This window comes from Branchiostoma lanceolatum, chromosome 5 (genome assembly GCF_035083965.1).
Source record: "Branchiostoma lanceolatum isolate klBraLanc5 chromosome 5, klBraLanc5.hap2, whole genome shotgun sequence".
Classification (NCBI taxonomy): Eukaryota; Metazoa; Chordata; class Leptocardii; order Amphioxiformes; family Branchiostomatidae; genus Branchiostoma; species Branchiostoma lanceolatum.
In genome coordinates, this window is record NC_089726.1 from 24,859,545 (window position 1) to 24,879,783 (window position 20,239).

The 20,239-nt window shown below is 44.1% G+C and overlaps 1 protein-coding gene across 1 annotated transcript; it reads left to right on the forward strand.

The window, feature by feature from the left end:
- The first annotated feature begins 2,997 nt into the window (after positions 1 to 2,997).
- On the forward strand, positions 2,998 to 5,451 carry LOC136435991 (uncharacterized). Its single transcript, XM_066429702.1, has 2 exons — positions 2,998 to 3,567; positions 4,927 to 5,451. The coding sequence occupies exons 1-2, from the start codon at positions 2,998 to 3,000 to the stop codon at positions 5,449 to 5,451; spliced, it is 1,095 nt and encodes a 364-aa protein (XP_066285799.1).
- The last annotated feature ends 14,788 nt before the right edge of the window (positions 5,452 to 20,239 follow it).

Genomic DNA, 20,239 nt, shown 5'->3' on the forward strand with positions numbered 1-20,239 from the left:
GAGATAAAAACAGAGCTTGATATCCCTCCTTCCGAAGGAGAAGTGAAAGCAGCAATCGCCAAGATGAAATGCCACAAGGCTCCTGGAGTTGATGGTGTACCAGCGGAGGTGTACAAGCTGGGGAGCGACACCCTGCTCACAGTTCTTACTGACTTGTTTCGGGACTGCTGGGAGAGAGGCGTCGTACCACAGGATCTCCGTGATGCTGTCATCGTATCCCTGTACAAAAACAAGGGGGAAAAGTCAGCCTGCTCAAACTACAGGGGCATAACATTTTTGTCTATTGCTGAGAAGATCCTGGCTAGGGTCGTCCTGGACCGACACATCCCAACAGTTGCGGAGGAGAACCTACCAGAAAGCCAGTGTGGCTTTAAGGCGAAGAGAGGCACAACAGACATGACCTTTGTCCTAAGACAGATCCAAGAGAAGTTTAGGGAGCAGAACATGGGACTATATGCTGCCTTTATAGATCTTACGAAGACATTCGACACCGTCAGCCGCGATGGGATGTGGAGGATACTAGCAAGGCTTGGCTGCCCACCAAAACTCCTCCAAATCGTGCAGCAACTTCACAAAGAACAAATGGGACAAGTCAAACACAAAGGTGATCTGTCAGATCCATTCCCCATTGAAAACGGCGTGAAGCAAGGATGCGTCTTGGCACCCACACTGTTTGCCATTTTCTTTAGCATGATGTTAAGGGAAGCCAAGGAAGACCCCTCAGAAGGAATCTACATCCGATTCCGTACGGACGGGAGTGTTTTCAACCTCCAAAGACTCCTGGCCCGCACCAAAACCCTGGAAGCACTCATACTGGAACTGCTGTTTGCAGATGATTGTGCTCTCCTTGCCCACCCGGGAGAAGCCCTTCAGAGAGCGGTCAACCGTTTTGCCGACGCGGCCAAGGCCTTTGGTCTCACCATAAGCCTAAAGAAAACAGAAGTGCTCCACCAGAAATCACCACATGGGACTTACCAGCCACCTTGCATAAGTATTAATGGGACACAGCTCAACACGGTAGAACATTTTACATACCTTGGGAGCGTTATCTCCAACGATGCTTCCGTTGCCAAAGACTTGGACAACCGACTCTCCAAAGCCAGCAGTGCATTTGGTCGCCTACAGAAGCGCGTGTGGAAGAGTCACTCTCTGCGCCTGGCAACCAAGATCCTGGTTTACAGAGCAGTCGTTGTCACTACTCGTCTGTACGGATCCGAAGCCTGGGTTCTGTACCGGAAACAAGTGAAGCTTCTGGAACGCTTCCATCAGCGATGCCTTCGCTCCATCTTAGGCATCAAATGGCAAGACTACACAACCAACAACGAGGTGCTGAAGCGAGCCAACATCTCCAGCATGGAGGCCATGATCCTGGCCAGACAGCCTCGCTGGGCAGGTCACCTGTCACGCATGGACGATACCAGAATGCCCAAAACATTTTTCTACGGCGAACTCTGCCAAGGTAAAAGAGACAGAGGCGCACCAAGAAAGCGCTTCAAATATCAGTTAAAACAACACCTCAGAGTGGCTGACATCCCAGCAGCCAACTTGGAAAACAGTGCTGCACACCGTGGAAATTGGAGAACTCTTACCAAGCGGGGTGCAGAGAAATTTGAACTAGCCAGAAGGGAGCATGCAGAGGAGAGCCGAAGGAGGAGAAAGGCGGCTGCTCAGAATCTACCAGCCCAGGCCCAGTTCATCTGCGAGAGATGCGGGCGAGCACGCCACTCCAGGATAGGAATGTTCAGCCATCAGAGGGCCTGCCCTTTCCACTGATCCTCGACGACGGGGAATGAGCCAGAGAGAGCATTAGAAATGACAAACTTCTAGATATTCCGTTGGCCATTTTTTTTTTCAATAAATATATTTTCAGACAAAGATTCTCTTACAAACGTTCGGTTCAAAGTGCATATTTTATCGATAGCTAAAAAATGTCTGAACTGTTCAACAATGACGGTTTACAATCTGCCTTTTTACAAGTTTCAAAAATGGTGAAACTGAACCGACCAATTACGGTGTTCAGCTGCTTAACACAATAATATGCTATTTTTACCCGGGCAGGGATGACGGCCCCTGTTTCAATAAATTTATATTTTGAAAAATTATTTCAAAATTTTCTTTTTTCTTTCCTTTCTGCAACATCAAAAGAACAACACATAGTGATGACGCACTCAAGAAAACAGGCTTATTTAAGCGGCATCACGAAACACAAGAAGAAAAACATGTAACGAAGGGGGGGGGGGGAATCAGACTCAAGTCGCGTTGACTTTTGTGTAAATGCAGCAGTAGACTCCGAGTCTCTATTTGTAGAGGTGAGAAGCAGTACTCTAGTCAGACAGACACCGAAACGTCAGCAGGTGATAATTACTGGTTGTCAAAAAATAATCTCCAATATCCTATGTTGTACCGAACCTGATGACGGCTGGCTCCCGCTGGCTGTGACTACGATAAATCAATGGTAGCTTTCCGTTGACAATCCGGTGTTTCCATCAAATCTGATCAGATGTGACTTGGTTAGTACGTCTTAACCCCCCGTCGGGCCAGCAACCCACCACATAAAACAAACCCGCTACGAAACCTCGCTTATGGAACTCAAATAGGACGGATCTTAATGAAACCCTGACCTCGGACCGGATGGATTTACGAGATAAGCCTTGTAGAACTGCCTCAATGAAAGTTGCAACCTGGAACGTTTTATCTATGAATAGGGAAGGATCAGCAGAGCTGGTTGCCAATGAGCTGGCACGCCTGAGTGTCGCAGTAGCCGGTCTTACAGAAGTGCGCTGACCTGGCTCTGGCTCTCATGCAACGACTGACTACAACTTCCTTTGGTCGGGCAGGGATGACGGCCAGCGCCGCCAAGGAGTTGCGCTTGCCATGGCCCCATCTGCCTCCCGAGCCCTAGTCCACTGGAAACCAGTGAACAACAGACTACTCCTTGCCCGTCTACGCCACACCCACGGGAAAATCTCTGTTATCGTAGCCTATGCCCCAACCAACATGGCGCCAGACGAGGAAAAGGATGAGTTCTTTTCTCAGATATCCTCGCTCATGAACGACATCTCCAGACATGACATCGTATGGATTATTGGTGACCTTAATGCTACAACTGGGTTAAATAGAACCAGTTTTGAGAGTGCCTTAGGCCCCCATGGATCTGGCACCTGCAAAAACAACGGCTTGAGACTCCTGGAATTTTGCTCCAACTTCCGCCTACGAACAGAGCGCTCCTTCTTTCAACATAAGCTCATCCACAGCATGACTTGGTTCAGCAATGATGGTCACACAAGAAAAGAGCTGGACCACATCCTCACCAGTCGACGCTGGCACACTTCAACACACTGCCGTGTCTACCGCAGTGCAGAGCTGGGGAACTCCGACCACAGACTGCTCGCCATGACAGTCTGTCTTCGTCTGCAAAGGAACTCCACCAACAAAGCGGAACTCCTATCGCTCATTACTCGCCTCGCGAGGAATTCGCTTGGCGCCTGCGGCGCCATGGGGAGCCCTTCGGGCTCCCACCACCCACGAGCGCCCTTCGGGCGCGCTTCGGGTGAGGTCGGCTTTCGGGTAAGTTCGGGATCCGCCCAGCCTATCACCCGATATCCCGGTATATATTCGGTATGCATATAGTACAAACTCTCCTTCCGAGGCCTACAGCCTATGCCCGGAGAAGCTCTGGTCAGACAAGCAAAACCTTAGCTCTTCTGCAGCCAAGGTGCTTGGGCACAAACGAAAGAAGAAGAAAAGGACTTCCTCTCAGAGGAAACCCTCAGTGCGGTGGAAGCGAAAAGAAAAGCAAGGCTGGAAGGAAACCTCACGGAATGGAGACGGCTTAACGACGAACGCAACAAGCTACTCTGCAAGGATAAGCAGAAGTGGCTTGACAACCTGGCGGAGGAAGCAGAGACTGCTGCCCATAGGGGTGATCAAGGATCCCTCTACAGGACCTTAAACCTCTAGAATCCAGGACCCAGGGTTCTCCTCCTATAAAAACTATCTTCTGTCAGGGAGTTAGTAGCTAAATTGACTCCAACCCTCATCCCAACATCATAAATGGATTATCCTCTGTAGGGGATCTCTACCCGTCTGGCTAAAAGAACAATAGAATCGGATCAGAGCAAACTACAGGAAATCATTTGCATATTAACTGACGTTTCAGGGTTTGAAAAATCCTGTATTTCTCTCACTAGTTTTGGAAGAAAACATTGTCAGACAAACTAAATAACCCAGATACATGTAGGTGTAACAAAGCTACGTTATCAATACAATACGTAACTTTGATAGGCAACTTTCCGAAAATCATAACGTTGTGTTTTCAACTGTCAAAGCAACCCCTTCAAAGTTCGAATTGTATCTATATTTTCCTCAGAGCTGAATTACCTTTGATAGCTGTGTGTCTAGAAGTATGACTTATACAATTGTGGTGACTTCTTGGTAGTCTAAGAAACCAGTATAGACTGGGGCTCTGTAGAAATGTATTTTGTATACTGACAGCCAATGTCTGAGACATTCTACCAGTGAGCATGGCAGGCCAGTGTTGAAATTGCTTCATATTCTTGGTTAGGTACTACAAAGCTGACTTGTTTATGTGCAACTATACTTTGATTCCTTTTATGATTTCAAACATGTGCTGAACAGCAGCTGAAGTAACTTCAATACTTAGTAAATTGTCTTAGCCAGCGAGCCCCTTCACTGATGTGAACACCACGGCATTCAGAGGCAGACTGAGGTCTGGGAGTTTACGTTAGCTGAATTTATTGGGTGGTTTTATAGTCCAGCCTTCCTCTTTAAGGACCCTCGCATGAAAACCAACACCACCCACTGCTTCTGTGAAAGCCATGGACTGAACCATCCCCGACACACCAGAACAACAGCTGGCGCGGTGGAGGGAGCACTTTCAGAGCCTGCTCAACCGCCTCTCCTCAGTTGGAAGCACTGGCTGCAATGGCCACGGAGGACGACTCTGTCACCACCGGTCCCCCTACCCTGGAGGAAGTGGTCAAGGCTATAGGGAAGCTTAAACCTGGCCGGGCCGCTGGGGCTGATGGCATCACCCCAGAGCTGCTCCTACATGGTGATCCAACAGTCGCAGGCCAACTGAAACAGCTGTTTACTGTCAACGAGGTTATCCCAGAAGATTGGCTGCTTGGAGTCATCCTCCCATTCTGGAAGAAGGGCCCTAAAGATGTGTGCAGCAACTACAGAGGGATCACCCTGCTGAGTGTTCCAGGGAAGGTGTTTGCCAATGTCATCCTTGCAAGACTGCGTCCACTTCTCATCCGCAAGCAGAGAAAGGAGCAGAGCGGCTTTACACCAGGCCGCTCCACAGTGGATAGAATCCTGACCCTTCGTCTACTTGCTGAGAAAAGACGGGAGTTCAGGAAACCATTTTACGCTGCCTACGTGGACCTGAAACAGGCATTCGACTCCGTGGACAGACCAGCTATCTGAAAGATACTCAAGATCCTGGGTGTGACGGCCAAGCTGCTTAACTTTCTCACACTACTCTATTCCAACACTTCCTCCTGTGTCAAAGTAAACGGGCTGCTGTCTGACAGTTTCAACATCAACAGCGGTGTCCGCCAGGGCTGTGTACTGGGCCCCACCGTGTTCAACACAGCGATTGACCACGTCATGGGGAAGACAGTGCACCAGTGCAATTGCGGCGCCAGCTTTGGTGACGTTACCATCACAGACCTGGACTACGCGGATGATGTTGCAATCCTGGCCGAAGTCATGGAAGTTCTCCAACTTGCCCTGCAGGCCATGGACACGGAAACTCAACCGCTCGGCCTGATGGTCAGTTGGGAGAAGACGAAGGTACAGTCCCTCTGAGACTATGAGACCCCCCAACCAGGACCTGTGATCAACACCAACCAGGTTGAAGTTGTAGACAGGTTCTGTTATCTTGGTGGCATAATCACATCTGACTGCAGTAGTGATTCTGACACGCATCTCAGAATCGGTCGTGCCGCGGCCGCGATGGCTAGCTTGGACAACACATGGATTAACAGGAAGATCTCCCTTCAAACCAAACTCAGGCTCTATGATAGTCTCGTACTTTCCATTCTCATGTATGGTTCTAAGTCCTGGACTCTAACAGCCACCCAGGAACTCAGACTACATGCCTTCGATACTAGGTGCCAACGTAGATTGCTAGGGATTAGGTGGTATGACTTGGTCTCTAACACCATCCTACGTGACATCACCAAGCAGCCGCCCCTGACGAGCATGATACGGTCAGCCCGGCTCCGCCTCTTTGGCCACATTGCACGGGCGGACCCTCCCCTGGAGCCAGCCGCCCTGCTGAGAGAGCCGACCCCCACCACATGGACCCGTCCCAGAGGGCGACCACGGCGAACCTGGGGTGACCGGCCTCACCCTGGACACCGCTTGGGAGGTCGCCAGAGACAGATCAACCTGGAGGACCATATGCAGGGGCGATATGCTCCCCTCGGGAGCTCGCGGTCTTGAGTGAGTGAGTGAGTGAGTCATCCGAGAGCTGAAATTATTGTTCTTGGGGATTTGAATGCCCATCATGTAGACTGGTTAGGCAGTAATAAGACCGATGTACATGGAGAATGTGGATATGAATTTGCCATCCTGAACAAGTTCCACCAACTCCTTGATGAGCCGACGAGGCTTGGCAAGGACGGGAACTGCTCCAAACTGGACCTCTTTCTCAACACTTCTCCAGACAACCATGTCATGACTGTTAGTGCACCGCTTGGATCCTCCGACCACTGTGTTGTAACTTCTGTAGCGAACAACAATCTTCCAATACAGAGTAAACCTGGCCAACGTAAGACTTGGTACTATGACAAAGCCGATTGGGATGGAATGCGCTCATACCTGGCTGATGTTAGCTGGTCCACTTTCTTAAAGGGCCAACGTGCTGATGCAGCATGGTGTTGTGTGAGAGACAAGATCAAGGATGCCATGGATATGCTCATACCTTCCAAGTCAACCAAACACCGATATTCTGATAAACCCTGGTTCAATGAAGATTGTGAATCCGCAGTCCAAAGAAAGCAAAATGCTTTCAAAAGTTTGCAAAACGACCGAACAAATAACTCATGGGTTTTGTATACCAAATCAAAGGCAGAATGTCAACGTGTTTTACGCTTTGCTTGGATCCAGTTTGCACAGAATTTAAAGCAGGATCTCAACCGGGCAGACAATAAGCAGTGGTGGAAGCTTGTCAAAACAGTAAGTGATAGCAGCAAAACGTCCTCTATACATTCATTAGTCAGCGAAGGTCAAACTTTCAGTGAGTCGAGAGATAAGGCTGAGTTACTGAATAAGACTTTTGCTGCAAATGCTCATCTTATTGACAATGGCAAGACTACCCCAAACTTGCCACCCAAAACAAGCAACATACTTTCCTCTTTGACGTTTTGGCCCAAAACAGTTCTTTGAAAACTTCGAAATTTGGATACATCCAAGGCGAATGGTCCAGATTGAATATCGGCAATAGTACTCATGAAATGCGGTCCTGAACCTGCCCCAGCACTAGCCAAGATATTCCAGATCTCTCTTGACTCTCAAACAGTTCCCTCCGACTGGAAAGCTGCCCATGTGATAGCTATACCTAAAAAGGGAAAGAAGAAAGATCCTTCCAACTATAGACCCATATCATTACTGCCAATAATATCTAAAGTCATGGAGAGTATCACCAGTGACCATATACGGAAACATCTTGACACCCACCGTCTTCTCTGTGACAGCCAGTATGGCTTCCGAGGGAACAGGTCCACAATCGACAGGCTTTCGTACATTACCAAGTGGTGGAACAATGCTCTTGACTCTCAGCGAGAAATCGGAGTTATTGCCTTGGATATCAAGAAAGCCTTTGATCGAGTGTGGCACCCGGTCTCCTGTCCAAGCTGATCTCCCTTGGTATCCAAGGTGACTTGTACGGCTGGATCTCATCGTTCCTTGCTGACAGGTGCCAGTCTGTTGTGCTGGACGGATTTACTTCCTCAACTGTGCCCATAACTGCTAGAGTTCCCCAAGGCAGTGTCCTGGGGCCTTTACTTTTTCTGATGTTTATTGATGACCTTGCATCACATCTAGAGAATGACCTTCACCTATTTGCGGATGATTCAACTCTTTACGTCATTGTAAAAAAATCGTGGCCCGAAGAACACCTGTGCTGTGAGCCTTCAACGCGACCTGGACATCATAGACAAGTGGGCCTCTGACTGGCGCATAATATTTAATGCAGGTAAAACTGAGGAGATGATTTTTAGCAGGAAACGCGAACAGACCCACCCTCCTCTTCATGAATGAAGAGTTGAAGCCTACACAGAGCATTACCCTTCTTAGTGTCACTATTACCAAAACCTTAACTTGGACTCCATTCATCAAAAACCTTGCCAAGAAGACGGCTAAGAGGTTATACATCCTTGGGCGTGCTAGGGACCTTCTTCCTATTCAGGCTAGGATCACAGTGTACAAGGCATATATCCGTCCCCTCATGGAATACGCTTCCCCAATATGGAGCGGAGCTGGCACAATAGCTCTCAACCTACTAGACAGACTCCAGAGGAAAGCTGCGCGACAACTCCAAATATGGGACCCACAAAGAGTAGGAATATTCCCCCTGGACCATGGGAGAAAAGTAACCAGCCTTAGTACCTTCTACCGGCACTTCTTCCTGCCACCCTCCGAGGAACTCACAGGAACCATGCCGACACTAGCAACTGGTCTGCGAGTGACCCGATCAACCACAAGTGGCCACCCATACCTTGTGAACATCCCTAGATCTAAGACTCAGCTCCATTTGACTCCAGTAGACTATGGAACGCACTGCCAGCCTCGGTTTTCCCGTTATTCCAAATGTGAACACTTTCAAGACTGCAGTAAACAGAGTTCTCTTAAACCCCTTATAGCTTATCCTATAAAAATAGTACTTATTGTTGTATACTGTAATATAATGATATCGTGATGATAATGATAACATTCAATCTGAGGTAATGTTTAAGCGGATGACAAAATGTAAATTCGAGGCAAGATTGTCATGTGACTCTCTTTTGTGTATTATGCTTATGATGTACGAGCCGCCTATCTTCGTGGAATCGATGACAACATCAGGCTGACGAACTGATTAAAAAAATGAACGAAGCGGTACCGTTATGGATTGTTAAAACGTAACTTATCATTTAAAAAACAACAAAGCAGAGTACAAGTGTCCCCAGATTTAGTTCGTCATTGTAAATCCAAACAATCAGAACACTGAGAAAATCTAGGTACATTTAGCGCGTGCCTTAATACTCTCACATTATTAGAGACTTTAAAGATACCTACGTATCTCGGTACAGACTATATTTGTGACTTTGCGTTTTACTCTAATCAAATTGTAGGAGAACAACCCACCTCGGAAAAGGGTATTCCAAACTGTGAAACAAGCGCAACACTTTGTTACGTGACGATGTGCAGAAAGACTACTGTAAAGTGACAGTTGGTGACCTTTAGTGTTTATGCAACCGACCGTCCTAAAAGTATGCCACGTTATTCAAGCATTAAGAATACCTAAGTTATCTGCTCACAAAAATGGCTGACATAGTCACATTACTTTATGTTCAAAAACCTAGTCAAGAAATGGACATAAAACGTATTCCTCTATAAGATGACATCGTTAGGTTTCAAACAGGCATGGCATTTTAAGACAAAGTGTCCAAAGGTTTAAAATGGGGTCACACCATCTGTGTGAATAATACTGTAATTATGATAATTTATCCTTGAGGAAAGGTGTGTGCATTGACATTTCACGATAGCACCGATCACATACAGTGCGCGTTTGGCATGAGCTGTAAACTACAGAAAGAGATAAGCAAAATACTATTCGTAAGTACTTATGTTTTGCTAGGTACAAACGCGCAACATCTTATCGAGGGCACATCTACCAATCAGCTCTCCGTGGCACAAAAGAACGTCCATAATCTGACAAGATCTCTCTCATCACGCCGACAAATCAGCACAGGTGGCTGTTTCTCACGGAAGAAGAGGTCGTCCTTTGTCTGATAAGATCTCTTTAATTACACACCTGGCGCCATGACGCCGACGAAGGACATACTGCTTTTGTTCTTGCCAGAAAAGAGAGAGTTCCGCCTACGGCGAGGTCGCTTTAATCACACGCTTGGAGCCAGACGCTAATAAATCATCCCAGGTGGCAGTTTGCAATGGTACAAAATATTTGTCCCTGTCCATGAGTGAAGGCCACCTCGGATAAACAACGTTTCTTCACATCTAATGAATACGTTAAGCAGGCAATTATAGACAAACTCTTTGCTGTGACAGAAGTTTAGTCAATTATTGCACAGAATCCTAACTATACATCTTAGATATCTTTGGTTGTAAGTACCAGTTTGTCTTTACCTTAGGTGGACACAAGAACACTTGAATGTATAATTATGTTCGCAAAATAGCTGACGACCCGTGCCACCAAAAATTGACCTACATTAGGGTCTCCATCATGACATATATTGAAGCTAGAATTTCACAAACACATTATCTTCGCCAAATAAGCAAGGCTTATTATATATGGAGAGTGATTAATATTTACGTGCTTATCACCCCTGCAAATTTGATCATGCACCATACCATTTGGAATTTATGACGGGGCGAATGAGTCCAGTCTAGATAGGGTTGAAAATAATTTGGTGGTACAGGACTAGTATATGTGTAGAGTGTGCTGATATATGTTATAACTGGTCATGAAAAAATATGAGTCAGTTGATATTATATGGGCCACAAAGGTTCGATATTGCAGTGTTGTAAGTTGAAAGTGGTGATGAAATGATACAGTCAAAATATATGAATAGAATAAATCTTTATTCCATATCATAACGGGAGTCGCCCAAACATAGGACGTTTTTTTACGCGCTCGAACTCACGGCGCTCCATTGCTGGTTGCCAGAGAATGGTCATGTTTTTATGAATGAATTTTGAACACACTCATCTAAAGAACATAAATGGACAAGAAATGTATTCATACTGTTCATGGGCCCTTCACGCTCCGAGTTACAAGCGGCAAACGCTGTGAGACGTTAACACGAAAGTACCTTCTGATTTAGTGCTACGCCAGATAGTGTGCCTAACTTAGTACGCTTTGGTAATTTTGCTCTCTTCGGAAGTTGGTGATAAAGTTAGGAAAATGTTAATAAGCCTTGAAGTCTGCTATATTATAGCTTTCTTTTGACCGGAAAATTTTGACTGTGTGCACTTCTAACGTCATGTGAGAAGGGCTATATCTAGCGCATCCCAGCTCATGTTTCGGCGGGAAATGGGCTACTACGCACTTTACGCCAAAAATAATTACTCAAGTAACTGGATAAGATTTTGAAACAGTCAGACGTTTCAGACAGTATCCACTGTCTTTCGTCAGTGACTAACGATAGGACTGAGAACACCAGCTTTATACCAGCGTCCTAAGTTAGGGCGCGTCCTAAGGTAGGGCAACCCCCGTTACACATTTTGAACGACATAGTACATGTATATGTGAGTTTTCCGCACCAAGCAGTGGTGCAGTTTTGGTGCAGTGTACTCTCCAAGCAGAGGAGTGGGTATGGCTGTTTTTTACGTGTTTTTAGGTGTTTTTGTCAGGCTTTCTATTTCTTCCCCTTTTCGTTATGTCGCAAACCGTGTTGAACAAATATCCTAAACTTAACGCGTTAAAAACCAGCAGGACCCACACCTCTGCTTGGAGAATAGTTTATTTATTTGACCTACATGTACGTTTATGCAAGGCCATCTGTTTACATGACCTGACACTGTCCCATGTCCCATTATGAAACGCAGTGGGTTAACAAACTTTCATTACTAATTATGCAAATTAGCTCCTGATTTGCATATTTAGTCATTGATTATGTAAAGCACCATCTGAGATCTCTACATACCAAACATCACGACGATCTGTCGACCCCTTCTCAAGTTATTCATGTCCGAATGTCAAAACAAAAACACCCACTGCAGTTCTTAACAAGCCGCCAGGGGGCCCAAATTTACAGAACTTACTTTCTGTGGCATGAACTATCTACCACACAAAAATCATGACCATAGCACTTTCAGAACATATGCCCCTAAATTTTGAAGCTCCGCTGCAGTACCTTAGGTACCCGCTAGAAGGCCCATTATCTAACTTGCCCTTCCTTTCTGTAAACCCTACTCATCCACAAGATACCATTCAGATCCATCAACAGCTTCTCGAGTTATGCTGGCGACATACAAATACACATCCACACAAAGTCCGCTGCAGTACCGACGGAAAATACCAGGGGAACCATTTTTAAATTGACCTCCGTTTTCACAACATCTACACACCTGCAAAAAATCATGGTGATCCATCAACGTTTTCGTCACTTTCTTTGTCAACACACAAACTCAAAAATATTCAAAGTCCGCTGCAGTACTGTTGAACAACGCAAGGTAAACCATTTTCAAACTTGACCTTCCTTTGCACAACCACTACCCACCTACAAAAAATCCTAAAGATCCATTGAAGCTTTCTTGAGTTATGCTTCTGACATACATTCAGACCCACCCAACAGATTTTTCAACCGAAAACATAATCTTCTCCGAGTACAAGTACTCGGCGAAGATAATTAACCTTTGTCATCTCGAGCATTACCGACAGAGATGACAATGACTAGCAAGAAAACCTGAACATATGCCTTTCAGAAACTCATTGCCATGGCAACACCAAAAATCATGAACTTACCTAAGTATTATGACATTGTTGCCAAGACGATTTTAGCAGAAGCCATTAAGTTAGGCGGCTCTAGCACAGGCGGTTCAGGAGTTATACGACACGAAAGTTGGTGCGGGCCTCAAAGGCCCCCTCCCGTTTAAATAGGGTTAAGACAACAAACAAAAGGAGAAATGAAGAGAAGAGGAAATTCACCTAATTGAAGTCAAAATCTTATGGCAGACATCGGTCAAGTTCGAGTTGAACGATACTGTAAAAACCAAAAAAAGGTACCTGATTCAAATCTGTATTTTGTTTTCCCCTAAATTGAGCTCACGGTAATCAGATTTTATCGTAGCAATGCTACTTGCATGACATACGATGGTACGGTGCTAGTGTTTCGCTCACTACTACAGACAAGAAGTCTGTCGCCCGTCAGGAGCACTGTTCACCAGTATTTAACGCAGTAGCTACGTACGCAAGATTCATGGAAATGTTATCAACAATGTCGTACTAGCCTTGCGGTAGTTGCGCAAGCCAAACATAGAAAGTGGGACCTACATAAAGTATTAAGAGTATAGAGTTTACGAAAGTAACAAAAGAAGAGAATGAACACGCTTCATTTGCAAACCCGAAACGTGCATGAGTTTAAGTGTATTCAGAGGATTATCAAAAGACATGTTCAACATTGTATGCCCTCTTTTTCAATTCTGTTATGCTGTTTATGATCCTATAATTGAATTCCGACTCATTAAAAAGAGTCCGAAACAAGAGATAAGTACGCATTTTGATAATCGAAGAGAACGAAATAAATCAAAGGAAATCAACAAAATATGTTCCTGAGACGACCATTTGTGGTATAAAATATTTAAGTATTACACGCTGTAGTGACTCGTCTGTTTTTCTCTCAGACAAAGACACAGAACGCTCAGTGCATTATCAGATACACGATTTCTTGTTTTATGCGAATATAAAAAGGGGATATCTGAGGAGAACTAGACTAAAGTCTCAAGAGACTGATCTTCCAAAGGCAAAACACTAGCTTTCTTTTGTCACTAGAGTTGTAGCAATTAAAAACCTAAAAACAAAGTCCAACCGTTAGATCGAAAAAGAGAGTGTTTCTAAGTAAAAGGGGAATAACCGAACCTGACAAACTGTATCAAAAAGAATATCCCTCTGTGGCTATTCAGGCTCAGTTTACATTATGTGATATTTTCTAATGAGTTTAGATTCGATGAGTGTTTTAAAGAGCGTTGTGCATTTTTCGGTGTACCAATGCACATTTGGCAACACATACTACGAAGATAAGACTTTTGGTTGTTTAAAAGAAATTGGCAAAGCTTATCTCTAGCTTTCGTGTATTTAATGTGGCAGACAAAGCACCATATCAACACCATACACACGTAAAAATAGATCTGGTTTGAGAAGATATTGCACGGAAATGAAACGGAAAAGGAAAAACTTGGCTACCTTGCGTGAAAAACCTCCACCGAATATGTATCTGTATCTTTATAGCCGACATTACGACCTTCGGCGTAACACACCAGCTTTGCAGGCATGCGGCGCGGCAGGAGCTGGCCATATTGCACCGAACGACCTGTCACGTCTAACCTTCGCATATCTAATTGCATGCATTTGTTCAAAACTTTCGAATGAGGATGCTTTTACAGTACTTGGTGGCAACGAGTTCCACACTAAGATGGTTCAAGGAGAATAGGTACACATTAATCCTAGGTTCAATGATATTTAACGGCAGTTTATTTGTCATTTTGTACATAATCCATAGTCTGGACATTTTCCTTCTCTCTTCGAATGACATCCACTGCAGATATGTCTTCAATTTGGTGACATTAGCACTGCAAATTCTGCTTGGTTCTGCTTGGTTCTGCATGGTTTTGTACTCCAATTTATCTTGTATTTCGTAGTAAATGAATCTCATACTGTTGCAGCGTATTCTATGTGAGGTCTTACTAGGTCTTACAAGTGATTTTACCTTTGATGGGCATGCCTACGTTTGATCACTCCCAACGTCTGTTTAGCCTGCAGGAAAATATAGGAGAAAGGAGGATAATATAGGAGAAACCAGAAGAATATATGAGAAAGCAGGAAAATACAGGAGAATAAAGGAGAATGCAGGAGAATGCAGGAGAAAGCAGGAGAATACAGGAGAGACCAGGAGAATATAGAATAATGCAGGAGAATACAGCAGAATGCAGGATATTATAGGGGAAAGCGGGAGAGGGCAGGAGAAAGCATGAGAATATAGGAGAATGCAAGAGACTATAGGAGAAAGCAGGAGAAAATAAAATAATGCAGGAGAATATACGAGAATGCAGGACATTATAGGGGAAAGCAAAAGAGGGCAGGATAAACTAGGAGAATATAAGAAAATGCAAGAGACTATAGGAGAAAGCAGGAGAAAATAGGAGGATATAGGACAATGCAGGCGAATATTTAATAAAGTAGGAGAATATAGTTAAAGTTTGAGAATCAACGTGTGTAAATGGAAACCTTTGTATTTGGTCGAAAAGCACATTACGGGCCCGTTGTGTAATACACTCGCGGTACCGTGTAGTCGTTTCTTGAGATACGTTCATAAATTGAGGGTATTTTAACGTCGAACTTTCCCTATCATAACGTAATCCCTGAAAACTGAATTTCTCACGACTGTTTGATCAAGACACAGACACTGTACTACGTGGCTGCAGGCTTAAGAACACTTGTTTACTGTGAACTGATTTTATGCGTGCTCTGTAAACAGTCGTTTCTAGAACCAACTCAAGACAAAATCAATGGATTTTGCCGGCACTTTTTAGCGGCCGTGTTTGTAGGCATCGGAAAACTTTTACTCGCTCGTCGATAATGGGTCATTTCCAGTAAGTGAAATTGAATCTTTGAAGCGAAAAGGATGTGAGCATAATAAAACAGCGAATAGACGACTTCGTATTCCTTGGAAATTTAGAGACCGTCGGACACCGAGAAACTTCGCTGCAGGGATGGACCACAAAATAGCCGCCCACGGAGGGCAAGGGTGATGACGTCACGTAAATACGCCCTATAGGAGAAAGCAGGAGAATATAGGAGAATCCATAAGAATATAGGGGGATGCAGAAGAACATCGGATAAAGCTGGACAACCAGTAGAAGATAAGAAAATGCAGGAGAATATAGGAGAAAGCAGGAGAATAAAGCAGCATGTAGGAGAATATAGGAGAAAGCTGGAGAAACCAGCAGAATATAGGAGAATGCAGGAGAATATAGGAGAAAGCAGGAGAATATAGGAGAAAGCAGGAGAAACAAAAAGAATAAAAGATAATGCAGGAGAATATAGCAAATATTTTTTTCTATCCCATTTTTTTGGGTTTATTGTGTCTATAGATGAAACAGAACAAATAAACTTTAGAAACATGAAGTTGTTCTTTGCAAAGGTCGGAAAGTTTTATCGTTTCAAGAACAACACGGCCTGCACTTTTACTTGTCATTGCAAACAGTGCAGTAATAACAAACCCTTTGTATCTCCCAAACGCCGTAAAAAAACACACCCATCAACTGAATAATCAGAAAGAGACGAGTTTCCGTGTGATACTCCGAAGCCCCGACAAACTGAAACGTTGTCTCATTTTGGATCTTCGTCCGACAAGATGAAACTAAATCTGTGACAAAGGACAGTAAAACAAAATATTGAAAACCTCAATATTGATAACATTTCAAATATCTTAAGATTGGGGCAATTTTCTTTAGCCAGATGGCCTCATTTCTGAGTAGAACGAAGAGCGAGGTAGAATTGCTTGGCGAATGATGCCATCCAATCAGCAGCCCTCTGTATGGCGCCAATCAAATTGACAGTATATGACGTCAAGTTTGGCGTGGAGGGAACTTAAGATAAAGCAGTTGTCGCACAGGCCATTGTAGTACTTTAAATTATAATTCCAAATGATATGCATTATGAGGTAGGCTGTATGTTCGGTATAATATGCTCTTTGTAGTTTTATGATAGTGTACAGTTTTCTACATATCAATAATTCAAAATTCAAACTCAAAGAAAGGTATTCCATGGTCTGTTGTTGAAAGACTTTCTTAGGTTGAAAACATGTCAGTGTCTTATTTTAGAACACTTTGTAGATGTGTGAAATGTATAACTTCTTGAATTGTCATTCCATGATAGTCTTTTTGTTTGAAATGTTCAATGAAGACACTTTGACAATATAAAGTTTCCGAATTTTCACAAAGAACGACTTCATATTTCTAAAGTTAATTTTTTTGTTGGATTTATAGATACAATAAACGAACAAGGGAAAAGAAAATTACCACTTTAAATATTAATATTCCCCAGTTTTCTCCCTTATACTCCTGCTTTCTGCTGTATTCTCCTTTCTCCTATATCGTCCCGTTTTCTGCTATATTTTCTTAAATGTGAACTTTCATTTGCACCCCGAAACCACGTCTGATCTAAAGTAATGTCAGTTAATGTATCCTTTGTACCTGGCAGTAGTGTAATGGGCTGTATCTTCAAAATCAGTCAGTTTTGGCTATTGCATTTATCAACGCAACGTTTCATCTGAACGTTGTAAGAATTTCAAAACCATTTGTGATCATGTATCAATGTACGTGAATTATGAATCATGTATCTACTGTATGTTTAGGCGATTCTCCTACTTACTCCTCCATTCTCAAACTTTCTCCCATGATCTCCTGCTATATTCTCCTATATTCTCCGGCTTTCAGCCATTTACCCTGGTTTCTCCTGTTTTTGCAATATTCTCCTACTTTCTGCTATATTCTTCTACGTTCTCCTACATTCTCCTGGTTTCTCCTGCTTTCCCCTATATTCTCCTGCCCTCTCCTGCTTTCTTCTGTATTCTTCTGCTTTCTCTTCTATTATTCTGCATTCTCCTATATTCTCCTGGTTTCTCCTATCTTCTTCCGCATTCTCCTATGTTACCCTAATTTCTCATATATTCTCCTGCTTTCTCCTATATTCTCGTGCATTTTCCTATATTCTCCTGCATTCTTATTCATTTTCCTAGGGTATCCAATATTCTCCTGCTTTGTCCTATTTTTTCCTGGTTTCTCGTGTATTCTGCTGCATTCTACTCTATTATCCTGCTTTCTCCTACATTATTCTGCATTCTCCTGTTTTTGCCTGCATTCTCCTACATTCTGCTGCCTTTCTCCTATAGTTTCCTGCGTGCTCCTGCATTCTCTTGCTTGTATACTATATTCTCCTGCATTTTCCTATTTTCTCTTGCTTTCTCCTGCATTTTCCTGCTTTCACCTGCATTCTCCTACATTCTCCTGCCTTCTCCTTTACTCTCCTGGTCTCTCCTTTATTCTCCTGCTTTCTCCCATATTCTCCTGCATTCTTTTATATTCTACTGGTTTTTCCAATATTCTTCTCCTTTCTCCTATATTCTGTTGCTTTTTTCTACATTCTCCTGCTCTCTCCTGCATTCTCCTGATTTTTCCTGCATTCTACTACATTCTCCTGCCTTCTCCCATATTCTCCTGGTTTCTCCTGCTTTCTCCTATATTCTCCTGCATTATTTTATATTCTCCTGCAATTTTCCTATATTTTCCTGGTTTCTCCAATATTCTCCTGGTTTCTCCTATCTTCTCCTGGTTTCACCTATATCCTCCTGCTTTTTTTATCCTCCTGGTTTCTCCTATATTCTCCTGGTTTCTCCAATATTTTCCCGGTTTCTCCTATATACTCCTGCATTCTCCTATATTCTTCTGCATTCTGCTATATTCTCCTGGATTCCCCTATATTCTCCTGCATTCTCCTATATTCTCCTGGTTCATCTTAGTTTCTCCTGCTTTCTCCTTTAGTTTGCTTTATTCTCCTAGGATCCTATATTCTCCTACATTCTCGGTGTATGTTGATATGGTGAAGAGAAGGTGGTCCCACAAAAGAAGAGGGGAAGAAAGACAAGGCATTCAGAGGACCCGAGGGTGGCAAAGGCTAGACACGAGCTGAAAAACACGTACGGTCAATACAAGGAGAACCCAACCCAAGAGTATAGCCAGGCCCAAAAGAAGTTTAAAGCAGCTTATTACTGTGGAAGAGGAAGAACTCAGCAGCAAGATCGGAGAAGTGGAGAAGTCCTATCTGAACTGTAAGCATGGACGGAGCTGGAAACTCATTAACGACATCACTGATAGAAAGACAACTCGGAAGGGACAGCTGGAAGGAAGTACACAGGAAGAAAGGATAGAGAACTGGTACAACCACTTCAAAAATCTCCTTGGAGATACTTCTAGCATCACCGATGAAGGCGAAAAAATTCCTTCTGTGTTTGAGGAGATTGACATCAAGGAGGGCCCATTCGAACAAGAGGAATATGAAGAGGCTAAGAAACTTTGGTTGAAGGAAAGGCTAGTGGGGAAGATGGAATACCTCCAGAAGTTCGAGAGAGTACTGATGAAGGGGGAAAAGCCAGGAAGGTGGTCCCTGCTAAACATCGTGCCCATACCCGAATCCGGAGACCTTAGACTGGGTAGTAACTACAGGGGTATCAGCCTGAGCTCACTTGTAGCTAAAACGTTCAACAGGATGATTCTTAACCGAATAAGGCCAGCTGTGGACGAACTACTGAGATGTAACCAAAACGGGTTCCGAGAAGAAAGATCGACAGTTGCGCACATACTTGCTCTACGCAGACTGATAGAGGGGATAACGAGTCACAACCTACCTACCATTATCACCTACATAGAATTTCGGAAGGCTTTTGAGACTATACACAGGAACAAGATGCTGAGGATCCTGAAAGCCTACGGTGTCCCAGAGTGGATAGTCAGCGGCATCGGCAGTCGGTACGAAGGTACAAGAGCAAAAGTGATAACTCAAGACGGGGACACCAGGCCTTTTGAGATTCAAGCTGGAGTGCTGCAAGGAGACACCCTAGCACCATACTTGTTTGTAGTAGTGTTGGACTACACACTAAGGGTGGCCATAGAAGGGCGGGAAGAGGAGTTAAGCTTTCAATTGGTGAGGAGAAAGAGTAGAAGAATTGGCCCAAGAACAGTAACGGACTTGGACAATAATTGTCTAAATTTCTGTCACAGCAAAGAGTTTGTCCATAATTGCCTGCTTAATATATTCATCAGATGTGAAGAAACGTTGTTTATCCGAGGTGGCCTTCACTCAATGACAGGGACAGCTCTTTTGTGCCATTGGAAACTGCGACCTGGGATGATTTATTAGCGTCTGGCTCCAAGCATGTGATTAAAGCGACCTCGCCGTAGGCGGAACTCTCTCTTTTCTGGCAAGAACAAAAGCCGTATGTCCTTTGTCGGCGTAATGGCGCCAGGTGTGTAATTAAAGAGATCTTATCAGACAAAGGACGACCTATTCTGCCGTGAGAAACAGCCACCTGTGCTGATTTGTCGGCGTGATGAAAGAGATCTTGTCAGATGATGGACGTTCTTTTGTGCCACGGAGAACTGATTGGTAGATGTGCCCTCGACAACATGTTGCGCGTTTGTACTTAGCAAAACATAGGTACTTACTAATAGTATTTTGCGTATCTCTTTCTGTAGTTTACAGGTCATG

What these genes read in the sequence shown, in the direction of transcription:
- LOC136435991 (XM_066429702.1), top strand. Translation starts at nt 2,998, where the DNA reads ATGGCGCCAGACGAGGAAAAGGATGAGTTCTTTTCTCAGATATCCTCG. An exon ending in CGGGTGAGGTCGGCTTTCGG is followed by an intron (nt 3,568 to 4,926) that starts GTAAGTTCGGGA and finishes GCCTCTCCTCAG; the next exon opens with TTGGAAGCACTGGCTGCAAT.